The following is a 16,694-nucleotide window of genomic DNA, read 5'->3' on the forward strand; positions in this document are numbered from 1 at the left end:
CCCACCCCACCTCCTCCTCCCTCTCTCCTGTCAGTGACGAATTAAGGAGTTGCCTTATTTTCTTAACTGAACAAATTTTAAGAACAGGTTTTGTACTTTGATGGCCTTGGCAGCGTTGGGCAGGCCCTCCTCCACATCGTCCAGCAGCACTCCTCCTAACCCCTGCTGATCGTGCTTGTCCAGCAACCTGAGCAGCGCCTTCTTGTCCTTCAGATGGTATTTAGGTTTAAAGGCGTATTTCCCTTCACGCACGTCTATCTTGGGGTTACTTGCCAAGGCCTGGGTGTAGAGCAACGGGGACAGACAAACATAAATAATTTGACATTTCTACCATCAAGGAATTTTTTTTTTTTTTTTAAAAAGCATAAAGAGAAAGGGTGATAAATTATAAAATATAGTCAAGGCACATTTCTATCACAGCGTGCTGAGGAAGAAAAAAGGAAGAAAAGTTTAATCATGTACTGTATACTAAAGAGAAATGGGATGTGTTTTAATCACACACCTCAGTCATAAGCCATTGCTTCTGCTTCAAGCCGATGTCCAACAGCTTGGTCTCATCTAAAATCTCTTCCAGGGTTAGGGGATGAGTGTCTCCTCTCTGATGCCTTGTCTGAGAGAGTGAGAGAGAATGAGAGAGAGTCAGTCAGACAGTAATACACTCCAGGAGCAAGCCTAGTTTGGGCGGTGAAAAAAGATTGGCACTCCGATGTGTGCATTCCTGCTCACACACTCACACACACACACACACACACCTGATACAATCTGGCATAAACTCAAACAGGATGCTTCGCTTGGGTCCGATTCAGAGACTGCCATCACTCACACACGAACGATATTCGTCATCTTTTTTTCCCCGTTAGCCATTTCACAAAAATCTGAACACACACTATGTAGTTTTCAACCGATTTATTTATTGAACCGGGAAATTAACGCTCTGCTCCACACTGTCCAATTAAATTCGAGCTCGTTGTGCCACAGGTTGGCGTATACATGACAAACGGGCATCGATTAGGAGTTATGTAATATTTTAAAATACGTAATATGTCGAGTTTTAATTGAATCGACACACCAGCTTTCGTGAGAGTTTTTTTTTTCCCCACCATTGAGCCATAGACAAATGACTGAAAGAGCCCGATATGGTCTGCGAGCCACAGGTTCCTGACCCCTGCTCTGGACCTAAACGTTAAATAAATCTCACTTCAGAGGAAAATTCTAATAAACCATATAAACAATTACATGCCTTTTTTTTTTTTTTTTTTAAAAAAAAAAAAAGTCCCTGGGCAAGTTACAGATTACGTATTAGAACGAGCGCATTAATATAATCTTGCAGCTGGCACTATTGTAAGACGTCAAATCAACTCTCTCTGACCAATCAGGATCGAGAATCCTACAATACTGAGCTATGACTCTCTATATAGTATTGTTGAAAGTTGTACTCAAACCTGCCATTTCTTCATCTTCAGTAAGTGCACACACTCGCACACACCTAGGGTTCATTTAGAGTAGCCACTTCACCTATAGCATGGTTTTGGGAGGTCGCAGGAAACCAAAAGAACCTTGAGGAATCCCACATGGACACGGGGGGAACATGCACAGAAACACCACACACGGACAGTCAAGCCGTAACCCGAGCTCAGGAGCGAATCAGGGAACCTGGAGCTGCGAGGCTGCTTCACCTTGCCGCCGTATTTCTAACATTTACCACGTGAAGCCATTCAGGACATTAGTGCGACGCTTTAGAACAGCTTTATACCCCAGGTGGTCAGATTCTTCAACAGCTATCTCAGCTACGGCCATCTGTCTTCCCAGATGTCCCGTTTTACTTGGTTGTACTCTATATATGCTGCTGCATTCTCGCATGCTGGTGGTTATGCTGCATGTAATTAGCGCAGTCGGGCTGCTGAGCTTTGCAGTCGGGATGATCCTGATGATGCTGTCGTTATTCGGTTTGGTTACTCAAACTGGCCCATACGCATATGCTTCTTGTCACACGCTCATACTTCCTGAATGGACATGACGACTTGAACATAATAAAAGAACTTCGTTCCGATTCGCAGGAGAGCAACAGAATCCAGAATCCTTCTCCTTACTGATTATTATACATCACAAGTGAAATATCTATACGGTTTCAGCAATAGCTCAAGCCTGGCGAAAGATAAAAGGCTCTTTATTAGGTTACGCTATTTACTAATTAAATCATTTTCTGAAACTGCAAGAGGGTAGCGATTTCATGCATCTGAAACTCTTTCTGTGACTCAATCTCAAATGGTCTTCTATTGTACATATAGTGCACTATAGAAGTCGACCGATACTGATAACTGAGTCGGGCGGTACCTGCAGATAACCGATTAAAAACAACCGATGTTTTCATTCAATATCAAATATCACTCAAAGTAAAATATTGCTCAACTTTATTACAAAAATAAACAGTACTGACAGTACCATGAAAATGCACTGTGCTTTTAAACAAATTAAATATCTAAATATTAAGGTAAATAGATATATCCAAAATGGAACAAAAAGTAACACTCCAAATAACAAAGAGAGGCATCCAAGATTAATTTATAAAAAAAAAAAAAAGCTTCAAATAACACAACAAAATTAGACAGTTTTTATTTCGCCTCTAGAGGCTGCTCTCCTACCATATCATAATGACAGTAGACGCTTCTCGGCCGCTCCCGCACTGGCAAACCCAATCGGTCGACCTCTAGTACACTACATTGTACAGTACCATTACATTACACACCATGCAGTGAGCACATATAGTGAGGAAACAACTGATGAGATAATTATCAGCAATGAAAGGTGCTGTGAAAAAGTATTTGATTTCTTTTGTTTTTGTGTATCTCATAATAAATTGTGCATTAGATCTTCAAACGAAATACAACATAACAAAAACAAAGGCAACCTGAGTAAACACAATACAGGTTTATATTTCTTTATTGAAGCAAAAAAATAATTTATTAAAATAATTAAAAATAAAAATGTATCCAACACCTATCACCAATGTGAAAAACTAATTCCCCTCTTAAAATTAAAATATGGTTGTGCCACCTTTAACAGCAATAAAAAAAAAAACCTGGAGATCAGTCTTTCACTTACCTCCAGGACTAGGATTTACTCCTGTGCTTTGGATCGTTGTCTTGCTGCATAATCCAGCTGTGCTTGAGTTTCAACTTACGGACTGAAGACCGGACATTCTCCTTTAGGATTATCTGGTAGAGAGCAGAATTCATGTTTCCCTCAAATTGCCCAAGCCCTGAAGCAGCAGAGCAACCCCACACCATCACACTTCCCCCACCATGCTTGACCGTCGGTATGATGATCTTTTTGTGGAATTCAGTGTTGGTTCACGCCAGATGTAACGGGATCCCTGTCTTCCAAACAGTTCCACTTTCAACTCAAAAAGTTTGAGGATCATAAAAGGGGTGTTTCAGCAAAATGTAGATGAGCCTTAACGTTCTGCGTTAGCCGTGGTTTTCACCTCACCACTCTTCCATGGATGCCATTTTTGCCCAGTGTCTTTCTGATAGGCCTGTAGGTCCTTTGATGTTGTCCTTGGGTCTTTTGTGACTTCCTGGATGAGTCGTCGCTGTGCTCTTGGAGGAATTTTGGAAGGTCGGCCACTTCCGAGTCGAGTTTTTCCATTTGGAGATAATGACTCTCACTGTGGTCCTTTGGAGTCCCAGAGCCTTTCAAATAGCTCTGTAACCCTTCCCAGACTGATTTATTTCAATCACCTTCTTCCTCATCATTTCTGGAATTTCTTTCAACTTTGGCATAATGTGACCTTTTAACCAACTTCATGTTGTTGTGAAAGTTCTATTTAAGTGTTGATTTGATTGAACAGGGTTTGCAGTAATCAGATCTGGTTGTGTCTAGTCCAGCTGAACCCCATTATGAATGCAGTTTCATAGATCTGGGGAATTAGTAACTGGATAACGTTTTTGCTTCAATAAATAACATTACCATTTAAAAACTGTATTTAGTGTTTCATCAGGCTGCCTTTGTTTTATTTTAGATCTCGTTTTAATTTCTGAAACAATTTAGTATGACCTATACACAAAAACATAAGAAATCAGGATGGGGGCAAATACTTTTTCACAGCACTATACAAGTTCCTTTTGCTTAAGAAAAAAATCAACAATTTTTATTTTCTGTGGCTTATACAACAGCCCTACTTTGTACATTTATTATTATTATTATTATTATTATTATTATTATTATTTTATAGTTTGCACGTCCACACTGGTGATGTAAGGCATGACTCAGACGTGACAAATCAGCGGGGATTATCTCCATAGCTTTGCGTTACCTTCATGTAGTTGACGATTCGTGCCAGGACCCCGAATTTGTAGCCCGAGCTTCCAGAGAGAGCTTTGAGATTGAAGGATCCATTACTGGAGTCTGAAAAAAAGACACAAAAAGACCAAACATTAGGCATAAAGAACTGAAACAACTAATCATTGTTTCAGACGTTAGTTTATTATTTGTCTTTGTACACGTTTATGGATAAGTCACACAACCGAAAAGGAGAGAACATCTGGAAAAAATTATTATATATATATATATATATATATATATATATATATATATATATATATATATATATATATATATATATATAAAAAGGTTCAAGTGATGGATAGATAGAGCGCGAGAGACAGCTCTTTGATTAAATATATATTTTTTTAATGTATTTTTCAGATTCTCTCTCCCCTCTTTTTGGCCAGTGGATAAAGGGACATGATGTAATTTTAAAATAAATAAATAAAACAATAATAAATTAAAAAATTTATTTAAAAAAAAAACATACCGGGTACAATTTTTTTTAAACCAGTTTAAAAGAGGACCATCCACAGTTTTGAAAGTCAAATTAAATAAACAACGAAATGAAATTTCATCATCTGCAGATTTATAACTGCTACAGCAAAACAAAAGGATAGTGAGGAGAAGCCTCTTGCCATGAAAGAAAACCCATCTCTCAGTGAGACATGAACTAGATGTACTGTAGAATCAGTAATAAAGCTGGATTTGAAATAAGGAACAAAAGAGGAAGGAGGGGAGAGAGAGAGAAAAAAAAAAAAAACACTTCCTACTTGGAAACCTGTCCTAGCCCCACCAGCGCACAGCCAATCACAGCAGGCTTCATGTATTATTAATGACGCGTGGGATGTCGTATCCGTTAATGGACAGAGATGCTGAGCAATGGTGTTCCCGCAGGAAGTGGCTGGGTGGAGAGAGGGAAAGAAAGAAAGAGAAAGAGAGAGACCGAGAAGGACGAGAGAGGGGCAAGAGACGGGTGCATCGAGACGCGTGGGCAGAGGCTTCCATCATCCTTCGGCTCAGATTTGCAGGTACCGCTTTCTTTTTTTCCCCCTCATCAGGTTATCATTCAGAGCCGCAATAGGGTTACGTGCACAGCACAAAGAGATGACCCAAACCCAGCTGCGCACATATACAAACACACACACAGTGACAGTGCACGCCTTGTTTACCAGACAGAGAATGGATAAACAAGTGCACAGAGGACATATTGTGAAGGCAAATGATAGCCAGTTGGACCTGTGCTTTCTTAAATGATTAAAACACAAACCGACTGCAATATAAACGGTGAACAGATACTGCTGCGGACTCATGTCGAGTCGAATTGTGCTGAAATTTTGTACTTAAGGAGCAGCGTTGTTCGATTCCTAACCATCACTGAACAATACTATTTAAACTATTATTTAAACGCTATTACGATGAGGAACCAGACTTCACATTATAACTTCATGATCATTAATGATTTTTATGGTTTAAAATGTCATCACTGCAGCATATAAACCCCTAAATCAGGATCTGGTTATGTAGAGATAAAAGGATGTTGAGTTTGTGATCAAGGTGTCCAAAGACGGGACTAAACGGGGAAAAAAAATAATGATATTAAATTATATTGTAATATAATATATATGATAAACATAAAACAAAACCACCTCATGGGATGCCACAGTGAGGAGGAGGAGCAGAAGGTCATCTGGGATGCACAGGGAACCATCTGTGTGTGTTAAAACAAAAGCCTGTGTACTGTATGTGTGTAGGGAAGTGTGCGACAGACAGAGATGAACAAAATGGACAGACAGATGGACAAGGAGAGACGCAGAAAGATAGATAGAGATGGGGTTTCTAAAACATCGCCGCTACAAGTACCGGTGTTCGATAGAAGCATGCACCAAGCATACAAAACACAACGCAGATCATATTACACTGCTAACTAGATTACAACCTTCACTAACACTGGACTGGCAGCTGCACTACGCACACACCCGTAATGCAGTGAATACAAGTAAAACGTAAATCACATTCCATCATACACTCGTTACTCGTGTGTTTTAATTGTGCGTTTGATTAAACTGATCGGCCATGAAGATTAAAACCACCTGCCTAATATTGGGGAGGACCCCCCCCGCACCACCAAAACAGCTCTGATCCGTCGATGCACACGACCTCTGGAAACCTCAGCAGATCCTTTAAGTCATGTAAGTTACGAGGTGGGATCGGACTGGTCTGTCCAGAACATCCTGCAGACGCTCGACTGGATTGAGATCTGGGGAATTTGGAGGCCGAGTCAACACCTTGAACTCTTTGTCATGTTCCTCAAACCGTTCCTGAACAATTTTTGCGGTGTCGCAGGGAGCATTATCCTGCTGAAAGAGGCCACTGCTGTTAGGGAATACTGTTGTCATGAAGGGGTGTACTTGGTCTACAACAATGTTTAGGTAGGTGGTACGTGTCAAAGTAACATCCACATGGATGCCAGGACCCAAGGTTTCCCAGCAGAACATTGCCTAGAGCATCACACCGCTTCCGCTGGCTTGCCTTCTTCCCATAGTGCATCCTGGTGACATTTCCTCCCCAGGTAAGTGACACACACACACACACCCGGCTGTCCAGATGATGTAAAAGAAATCGTGATTTATCAGACCAGGCCACCTTCTTCCATTGCTCCATGGTTCAGTTCTGATGCTCACGTGCCCATTATAGGGGCTTCCAGTGGTGGACAGGGGTCAGCATGGGCGCTCTGACCGCTCTGCAGCTACTCAGGCCCAGACACAGCAAACTGTGATGCACTGTGTGTTCTGACCTCTTTCCATCAGAGCCAGCATGACCCTTTTACAGAAATTTGTGCTACAGTAGTAGCATCCGACCAGACAGCTAGCCTTCACTCTCGCGAGCATCAATGACCCGATCTCCAGTTCACCGGTTGTCCTTCCTTAGACCACTTTTGGTACCGGGAACACCCCACAAGACCTGCAGTTTTAGAGATGCTCTGACCCAGTCGTCTAACCCTCACAATTTGGCACTTACAATTGCAATTTGGATCCTTACACTTGCCCATTTTTCCTGCTTCCATCACATCAACTTCAAGAACTGACTGTTCACTTGCTGCCTAACAAATATATCCCACCCCTTGACAGGTGCCACTGTACGAGATAATCAACGCTATTCACTTCACGTGTCAGTGGTTTGAACATGTGTGTAATATATAGAATAAAAATACGCTCAGATACAAGAAGCAGTCTTAAACGTGACCCAGACATTTATAAATGTGAGTTTTTGTCTTTTCCTCCTTCTAGATCACTATGACTGTGTCCAGTAGCAGCGCTGCTTCAGTGCAGCAGGTGTTCCCATTCCACGATGGCTGGAATGTCGCCTGCTTTGTAATCCTCCTCCTCTTCATCTTCACCGTGCTCTCCCTCGCGACTCTGGCTTTCCTCTACGAGCTGCTCGACTGTGGCTGCTTCAACAAGACCAAGACCGCACGCGGCCGACGCAGCAGCAGTGATGAAGTCGTATAACCGTAGCACAGCAACGGCAGCCATGGAAACCAGGCCTACACTATGGAAACAAGCACTGCAGGAACATTTTGCTATGAGTGATAGACTCTGGCCACAACCTGGATGGATGGATGGATGGATGAATGAATGAGGTGTCAGAAAAGAGACTAAAGAAATGAGTACATGTTTCAATGCACACACACACACACACACACACACACACAGACTATACACTGACTATATATTGTGTTCTCCATGTAAATAATAGCAGTGCTACCAAAACAGGAAGCAATGACTGTGCATGCTTTAGTGACATGGCTGTTAGCCATCGTAGCCATTAACATTTCACGCTAAAAAGTATCTGCATACTAGCCTTGTAACCATCAGCATACATGTTACAGATGTTAACAGATCATGCCATTCAATACAGTGATGTAAATGAACAAAACAGGGCTTACAAAGACTAGTCCACGAAGACTTTATTCATTAGTCACTGGTGTGACACCCCCCCCCCAAAAAAAAAAAAAAAAAAAAAAACCCCCACTAACGCCTGCTCCTGCAGTTATTTTTACTGTTCGGTAAAACTTTACATGAAGTCCATGCACTGTGGCATAGTGAATTCCACCAGTGATGCAAACGTCACAATGCCACATGGCTGAATTTTGATGGTGGTACCCATGGCTAATTTAGTAGCTGCTCGTTATTTGGACACTACTGAGGCAGGAGCTGAACGCAGCAGTTCAACTCTTGGGTCATTAACAGCCTGGGAGAGAAAAAAAACCAAAACAAAACAAAACAAAAAAGAAAAACTCAACTCCCAGCTGTTGCTGTGGACACTGCATTCACCATCCAAGGAAGGCCACTCACTGAGCTATAAGGAGGGCTCTGCTGGACATGAGCTTCCCTGCGGCGCGCCCTCACTTCCATAATCGGTTACAACGGAGCCTCATAACCCACGAGCACATCTGAACAATTGGTACGTCACACGTTTAATGGGGGTTTATTTTGGTTATTTTAATACTGATTTGCAGACAGTTTGTTAGCTACATTATATATCGTGATGTGCATTGTGTATCGTAGAAACGTCCTCAAGTATCGTAATATGACAACTGTCATATCGCCCAGTCCTAGTCCTGAATCAGTTTTTGCATTATGTATGGAATTACTGGTAGGCTAGTAACAATGCATAGTCCTGCAAGTCCTATTACACAAAGCTGGAGTTTTGTGTTTTTCTGTAATAATACCAAATTAAACTGCCATGGTGAGACATTTGATGTGTATTTGTTTTTTTGCTTGTATTGTGTATAATGTTACTCGAAGGATCATTGCTCAAGTTAGCTAGCCAGTTTTCTCTACATACAGTACATTAGCTAGCTATGTCAGCTTGCCAGATTAGACTATTTAACAAAATTCTGTTAATCATATAAGTCAATCAAATTTAAGCAATTAAATTTTTTTTTATTGTTGTAACCAAACCTAAATAAGTAACTATACATTAATATGTGCATAATGAATAAAATCTGTGAAAATGAATGCAAGTCTATGGGCAACAGTGCTGGGGATCTAATGGATCAACGCCTCATAAACTCATTAGCTAGGCCTCTTGTCAAGTGAAAGCTCCAATGCAGTACCAGTCTCATATTTTGGTTGCCCAGAAACATAACTGATTAGGCTAAAATAAGTGGTCACTATTGTAAATTAACCCTAAATGATGACAACCTAGTTAGATTACTTAAGTCTGTTAAATACAGACTAATGACAATGAGCGAGTTCTCAAATTCTCAAGGAGAGAAAGATTTTGCAAATCCAGAGGCGGTAATGCTGCGATGTTCGAGAAGGGAAAATATCCAACTTATTTGTGCTGTGACTGTCTACGACTTGAATTACCCATCCTACAAACTACTGCTAAATTATTCAGCACCAGTGGTGTGCTCGATTGATCTGGATTTATTCCACTTGCATGGCCCTTACCAATTCACGTAGTATAAACTACTATAAAATTTCACAGGTATTGGCTGTTACTTGAGCAGATTTTAAAATAGAGATTGAAAATCTCTTTAAAATGTCACTTAGAACCATTTAAGTGGTATTTTCATTTTCATTCACCCGCTTCCCCTACCCCCCCCAATACTAATACTACATTCAAATTCCATTATATGCCTTAAATCACTCCACTCAAAACCATTACACAGCTCTGTATTTGTATGGGGCATGCGGTTATATGAGAATAGGAGAATGCTTCGGTCTCCTCTAGAGGTTTTACAAACATTGACTTTTGTAATGAGGTTGCAGGTAAGATTTTCTTCTGATGACTCTTCCATGCAGAGCGTGTTAAGCAATGTTGCACAGTGGAACGGCTCACCACCATTCCTGTCTCAGCTAAACCTTCATATGCATATATCCATATGCAATATGAACAGTATTATTTGAGACTTTTCTTGGTCTTCTAGAGCTTTCCTTCACTTCCAGTTCCCCTTAACCGCCAATTCTTAGACATTTCAGACAGCGGAAACTGAGAACTACCTAATTAAGGCCTAAACAGTTCAGTAGGTTCTGAGACAACAACTGGACAGGTGTCCAAACAAAATGTGTGCCAGGAGTACAAAATATGCCAAGAGTCAAGGCTTTTGCATAGAACTCATTCAGCACAATGTATTATAACCCTTGTGTTACCAAAGAAGAAGAAGAACCTTAAGCAGGTAAATAAAAAAGCAGATCTATCCATTCTTCAAATGCATCAATTGGGGTCCCGGCTAGGAAAATGCATAAAGTTGAGGCCAAAAGTTTACATACACCTTAGCTGAAGTCATTCAAATTGAATTTTTCACAACTCCCCACGTTTTATGTTACCATACATCAGAGATGGAAACTCGAGTCTGCGACTTGGACTCAAATAGCAAAAAAATGACTCGCGACTTGACTTGGACTTAAAGACAGAGACTACTGAAACCCACAAGTCATTTTGGTTTGGCCTTCCAGATTACCTTCTCTCTTTAAGAAGAAGCAGCAGCCTTTATTTGTCACAAATACATTAGAGCACAGTGAAATTCTTTTTTCACATGTCCCAGCTTGTCAGGAAGTTGGGGTCAGAGCGCAGGGTCAGCCATGATACAGCGCTCCTGGAGCAGTTGAGGGTTAAGGGCCTTGCTCACGGGCCCAACAGTGGCAGCTTGACAGTGCTGGGGCTTGAATCCCTGACCTTCTGATCAGTAACCCAGAGCCTTAACCGTTGAGCCACCACTGTCCCCACATGACAGCCTCAAACACCACATTTTTCTATTCATTCCTCATTCATTTATTCCCCATCAGCAAATATCACAACAATTCATCTCTAAACACACCAAGCCAGCATTATTATATACACGCGTGTGACGTATCTGAAGACGCATGTTCATCACCCACTGGAAAAGTGCTGTTATATAAATGAACAAGCAGCAATAACAATAGCCAAGTCTTACCTCGTGATAATCTTCATGTCATTTAATTTGAAATGCAATCAATTAATCCAAAGGGAAGCTGCGGTGTTAGCCAGCTGTTAGGGGTTTGCTTGCTGTCCATTCTCAAATGTTTCCCATCATAATCCAACTCCACCTCAAAGGCTTGAGACTTGGCTTGGACTCCACCTCAAAGGCTTGTGAACATGTCTGCCATATATCTCCTGTATTAAGCCAATTATCTACTGTATTTCCATAAAAGGTCATTTAAAAAAAATAATAGTCAAGAGATTTACTTCAGCTTTTATTTACTATATCAGATGTTCTGTGACTCAAATGTTTACATACGCTGTCAGTATTTGGTGGCATTTCCTTTTCATTGCTGGAACTTCTCACAATACTATGCTGGAATTTTTGCCCGTTCCTCTTGGCAGAACTGGTGTACAAACCTGAACTCAGTCAGGTTTGTGGGCTTTCTTGTTCAGACGCGCTTTCAGTTTCATCGACAAATTTTTCATGGGATTCAAGTCAGATCTTTGTAATGGCCACTACAAATATTTCACTTTGCTGCGCTTAAGCCATTTTGTTACAGCTTTGGAGGATTGCTTAGAATAATAGTCTTGCTGAAAGATTCAGTTGTCTGGCTGATGTCTTGAAGTGTTGCTTCAGTATTTCTAGATAATCCTCAGGCCTTTAAACCTCTCTGCTCCAGGGGTACCACATGATGGGTGCCCATGTATTCTGACAACAACTTCCTCAGAAGCTGGGATATGTGAAGAAAATTTAACTGTACATGAGACAAATAAAAGGTTCTTCCTCTTATTATGGCTAAACAGTTCAGATTTTTGCTTCATCTGTCCAAAGAACAATCCTCCAAAAAGCTGGTGATCACCTGCAAATTTCAGTCGGGCTTTACGTCGGTCTTGGAGTGAGATTTCTTTCTTGCATGACAGCTTTTCAGGCCATGGCAAAGTAGGATTACCTTAAGAGTAGATGTATATTCTTTGGTACCTGATTAATAAAGCTACTTCACCAGTTCCGTTGTGGTTGTTTTGTCGAGGTCCCCAATTATTTTCTGGGGTCTTGGATGAGTTTCTTGGATTTCTCCCGTTGAATCAAGAGCAAAAAGGTGCCATCTCTAAAGGTAGGCCTTTTCACAGCCCCACAAGCACTTCCATTTAACATCTACACACCAATCAAAAGCTTCTTAAAGTGGTATCAATTTCCGGAATTTGGACAGTTTCAACTTTGAGATTTTAACTTTGAGATTCATAAATAAATCTGTTCTCTGTTGTGATGAAAGTAGATGCCATAAGTGGCGTGCCAAAAGAAAATGTATGGTAACATGAAATGTGTGGAGTTGTGAAAAACTGAGATTGAAGATGTTTAGCCTAGCTGTATCGAAACATTTGGCCTCAGCTATAGGTTAATCAAAACGTTTCAACCATACCATTAAGCCGATAAGCTGTGTCAAAAAGTTGGACAATTCTTCTTATATAACGATGAAGCGGAACTCGTCTCAAAGTTACATTTGCATAATTACACAGATTGGTCTGATTGAGCCGAATCAGGTGCATCAGTGTAGGGAAAAGGTTGTGCAACATTGTGTCCCTATACGCACAAATATCACCATTTCCTGGATATCTGTATCTATAGTAATGACTAGTCTGGCACTTGCTTACAATCATTTGGGTGACCCAAGATACCATTGGTCGATCCACTTTCCATACCGCTTATCCTATTCAGGGGTCTTGGGGCACGAGGCGGGGGGAGGCCAACCCATCACAGGGCACAACTGCACACACTACAGACAATTTGGAAAGACCAATCAGCCTACAACGCATGTCTTTAGACTGGGAAGGAAACCGGAGTACCCGGAGGAAACCCCCGATGCACGGGGAGAACATGCAAACTCCGCACACACAGGGCGGGGGCGGGAACCAAACCTCCAACCCCGGAGGTGTGAGGCAAACGTTCCAACCACATCAAAATGAACAGTACAAACTTGCGGATGTGCCCTAATGTGAAACTTACACAGGGACTTGCATTCATGGTAGATTAGATTAGTTTGCAACATCCTAACCTGCATTGTTTTTAGATGACGAGTCTTTGTCAGGTTTGCTCTTCTTTTTCTTGGAAGAGCCAGAGGCTTCAGAGGACGCCGGTCTCTTCTCGACTGCTGGAGTGGACAAAGCCCTCTTCTTAAAGAGCTCACGCTCTCTCAGCAGTGCAGGGTCCATCCTACACACACACAAAATAAATCTATTAACAAACTGCACACAGTCAACACAGTTGAGTTTAACCATCTAACCACTATGAACCAATACAGCTAGCCATGTCTACAACTGCACACTACCACACTATAAAGCATGCTGTAACATAGCACAACGAGGGCACCGCACTCTTTTGACCCATAGCTAATATCTAGCAGTCAGACAGGAACGTATCCATGTTCCCAGGGTCCTACAGTGCTCTTCAATAATATTGGCACCCTTGGTACATATGAGAAAAGAAAGCTTGGAAAAAATGTCCATTGTTTAACCTTTTGTTTAAAATAAATAAATAAATAAATAAATTCACAAAAATACTCTGCTCTCATTGATAAACAAACGCAAACATGTTTATAAAAAAAACAAAACAAAAAAAATCTGTCAAATATAGGTGTGCACTAATTATTGGCACCCTTTTAGTCAATACTTTGTGCCAATATAACAGCTCCGAGTCTTCTCCTATAATGCCTGATGAGGTTGGAGAATACATGGCAAGGGATCCGAGACCATTCCTCCATACAGAATCTCTCCAAATCCTTCAAATTCCGAGGTCCACGCTGGTGGACTCTCCTCTTCAGTTCACCCCACAGGTTTTCTATGGATTTCAAGTCAGGGGACTGGGATGTTCATGGCAGGACCTTGATTTTGTGGTCAGTAAACCATTTTTGCGTGGATTTTGATGTATGTTTTGGATCATCGTCCTGCTGGAAGATCCAACAACGCCCCATCTGAAACTTTCTGTCAGAGGCAGTCAGGTTTTCATTTAACATCTGTTGATATTTGATGGAGTCCACGATGCCATGTATCCTAACAAAATGTCCAGATCCTCTGGCAGAAAAACAGCCCCAAAACATTAAAGAGTCGCCACCATATTTAACCGTGGGCATGAGGTACTTTTCCATGAGGCTACCTCTGTGTGTGCACCAAAACCACCTCTGTGTTTATTACCAAAAAGCTCTATTTTGGTTTCATCTGACCATAGAACCCGATCCCATTTGAAGTTCCAGTAGTGTCTGGCAAACTGAAGACGCTCGAGTTTGTTTTTGGACGAGAGTAGACGCTTTTTTCTTGAACCTTTCCAAACAACTTGTGGCGATGTAGGTGACTTCAGATTGTAGTTTTGGAGACTTTGATCCCAAGATGCATAACTAACTTCTGCAATTCTCCAGCTGTGATCCTTGGAGTATTTTTGGCCACTTGAACCGTCCTCTTCACAGTGCGTTGAGACGATATAGGCGCACGTCCAATTCCAGGTTCATCCATAACATTTCCAGTTGACAGAAACTTCTTAATTATTACCCTGATGGTGGAAATGGGCATTTTCAATACGTGTGCTATTTTCTTATAGCCACTTCCCATTTTGTGAAGCTCAACAACCTTTTGCCACACATCACAGCTATATTCCTTGGTTTTACCCATTGTTATGAATGACTAAGGGAATTTAGCCTGTGTGTTACTTCATATTTATACCCCTGTGAAACAGGAAGTCATGGTTGAACAATTTCCTGTTCCTAGTCACCCAGGTGTACTAAAAAAAAATTAAACTAAATATAATAATAATAATAATAATAATAATAATAAGTAAACTATCAAAAGGGAATATACTTCAAATATATGTCACATATCAATTCATAGGGGTGCCAATAATTGTTGCCCACCTATATTTAACATCTTGTTCCTTTCATGACTGTTTTTTATACACTACAGTATGGCATTTCTTCAGTCTAGCATATACATTTCACTATTGTCCATGCATGAGCGTTCAGCGTGTGCAACCTAGTTCATAACTTCCATAAATTTCAAGTTTGGATGAAGGATGGATTTAAAACTAATGTATGACATTTCATTTAAAGGTGTCCTAGGTGTTTAAAGTTAAAAGGTAATAAAGTTAATATGGCCCTAAGAAAATATGAGTCCTGTCTACATAAAGCCATTAAATAAACAAAAGTTTAGTTAATGTTAAGAGAACATGAACTGGGGAACATAGGACCCTGGGGAATATAACCAGACTCTAACCAACTCCAAAACTCATGCTAGAAACTGAATTAACTATAACTATCCAATGCTAGCTATTTTTCGCTCAAGTTAGATTGCTATAAACGTAAAGCTCGTATCTAGAGACATTTTGAAGTCTAACCTAATCTAAAACACCGTTACGTAGATGCTCTGACTTATCCGAAGTAGGTTACCACGGTAGGTATGGTAGCTAAGTAAAAGTCGAGTCACGAATTTCGAATCAATCGAATTACGACTCACGAATCAAATGGTTGTTCGACAGACGTTACGGAGTCGACACCGACGTTGATTCGGTGTATAAATTCAAACAGAATCAATTACGCTGTTGAGAATCGACTCTAAAGCTTCGCTAATATCCGGAGAATCGACTCCCAGCGTTTCACATGAGGCCTAACACAAACTAAACGGATAATTAACGTTAGCCAGAACAATAACTTCTGGTTTAAGTGTCATTATCTAGCCATCATGTTATGACTTACTTTTCTGAGACCATAACGCCTAATTTATCTTACAGCTGTGTAGTTTTCAGCCTGCCATATCACCTAAACCACATACTCTTCATATATATATATGAAATACTAACAAAAATCAATCAATCACCCTGTTGGCTAATTTCATCATCATAGTTAGATAAATCTTATTACTCTAACCCTTATCTCTCTGAAGTACAGACAAACTATAAGATTCACTCTAAGTAATCAAGCAGCACTCCAGAATGAAGCTAAACTCCTCCAAACCGCTTTTCACACTTTACATATCTCCAGTTAGAAAATTGACCCTACCTGCTTATCCAAAACACGACCTTTCGTTAACAGAAAGATCTGTTATATTCTTGTTTTAATCCGAAGACCATGAGCCGTCTTTGGGTTTAATTCAATTCAGCATTGTAACTGTCAACACCACAGGCTAACGCCGCTAACTCCGGTCAGTCGACGCCGCACTTTTTCTTTGTTTCTTGTGCTACTTCCCGCACCCGTATTCGCGCAAATGCTGTCTCCTTGTCTAGTTTCCTCGACTGTGATTGGCTAAGACCTGGACGAGTACGAATTCGTTGCCAATCCTCGAGAAGGAGGCGGAACTTGTGGAATGCAGGTAGGAAAAAGAACGGGGTTATTTTATAATGTTTATTTATTTATTTATTTTTTAGTTGTGATATT

The 16,694-nt window shown here is 40.7% G+C and overlaps 2 protein-coding genes across 2 annotated transcripts in view; one reads left to right on the forward strand and one right to left on the reverse strand.

Annotated features, from left to right (window-relative positions):
• The window catches only part of gtf2e2 (general transcription factor IIE, polypeptide 2, beta), a 19,239-nt gene extending 2,730 nt beyond the window's left edge, over nt 1–16,509 (reverse strand). Inside the window, exons 1-5 of the mRNA XM_017461809.3 lie at nt 16,320–16,509; nt 13,335–13,492; nt 4,316–4,407; nt 503–610; nt 97–279 (exon numbers count right to left, since the gene is read on the reverse strand). Coding sequence (XP_017317298.1) covers nt 97–279; nt 503–610; nt 4,316–4,407; nt 13,335–13,491 — 540 coding nt within the window. The 5' untranslated portion in view covers nt 13,492; nt 16,320–16,509. The remainder of the gene's footprint in view (nt 1–96; nt 280–502; nt 611–4,315; nt 4,408–13,334; nt 13,493–16,319) is intronic.
• Nucleotides 5,268–9,084, forward strand: smim18 (small integral membrane protein 18). Its single transcript, XM_017460941.3, has 2 exons — nt 5,268–5,357; nt 7,617–9,084. The coding sequence occupies exon 2, from the start codon at nt 7,623–7,625 to the stop codon at nt 7,836–7,838; it is 216 nt and encodes a 71-aa protein (XP_017316430.2). The 5' UTR covers nt 5,268–5,357; nt 7,617–7,622; the 3' UTR covers nt 7,839–9,084.
• Nucleotides 16,510–16,694: the final 185 nt, after the last annotated feature.

This window comes from Ictalurus punctatus, chromosome 29 (assembly GCF_001660625.3).
Source record: "Ictalurus punctatus breed USDA103 chromosome 29, Coco_2.0, whole genome shotgun sequence".
Lineage (NCBI taxonomy): Eukaryota > Metazoa > Chordata > Actinopteri > Siluriformes > Ictaluridae > Ictalurus > Ictalurus punctatus.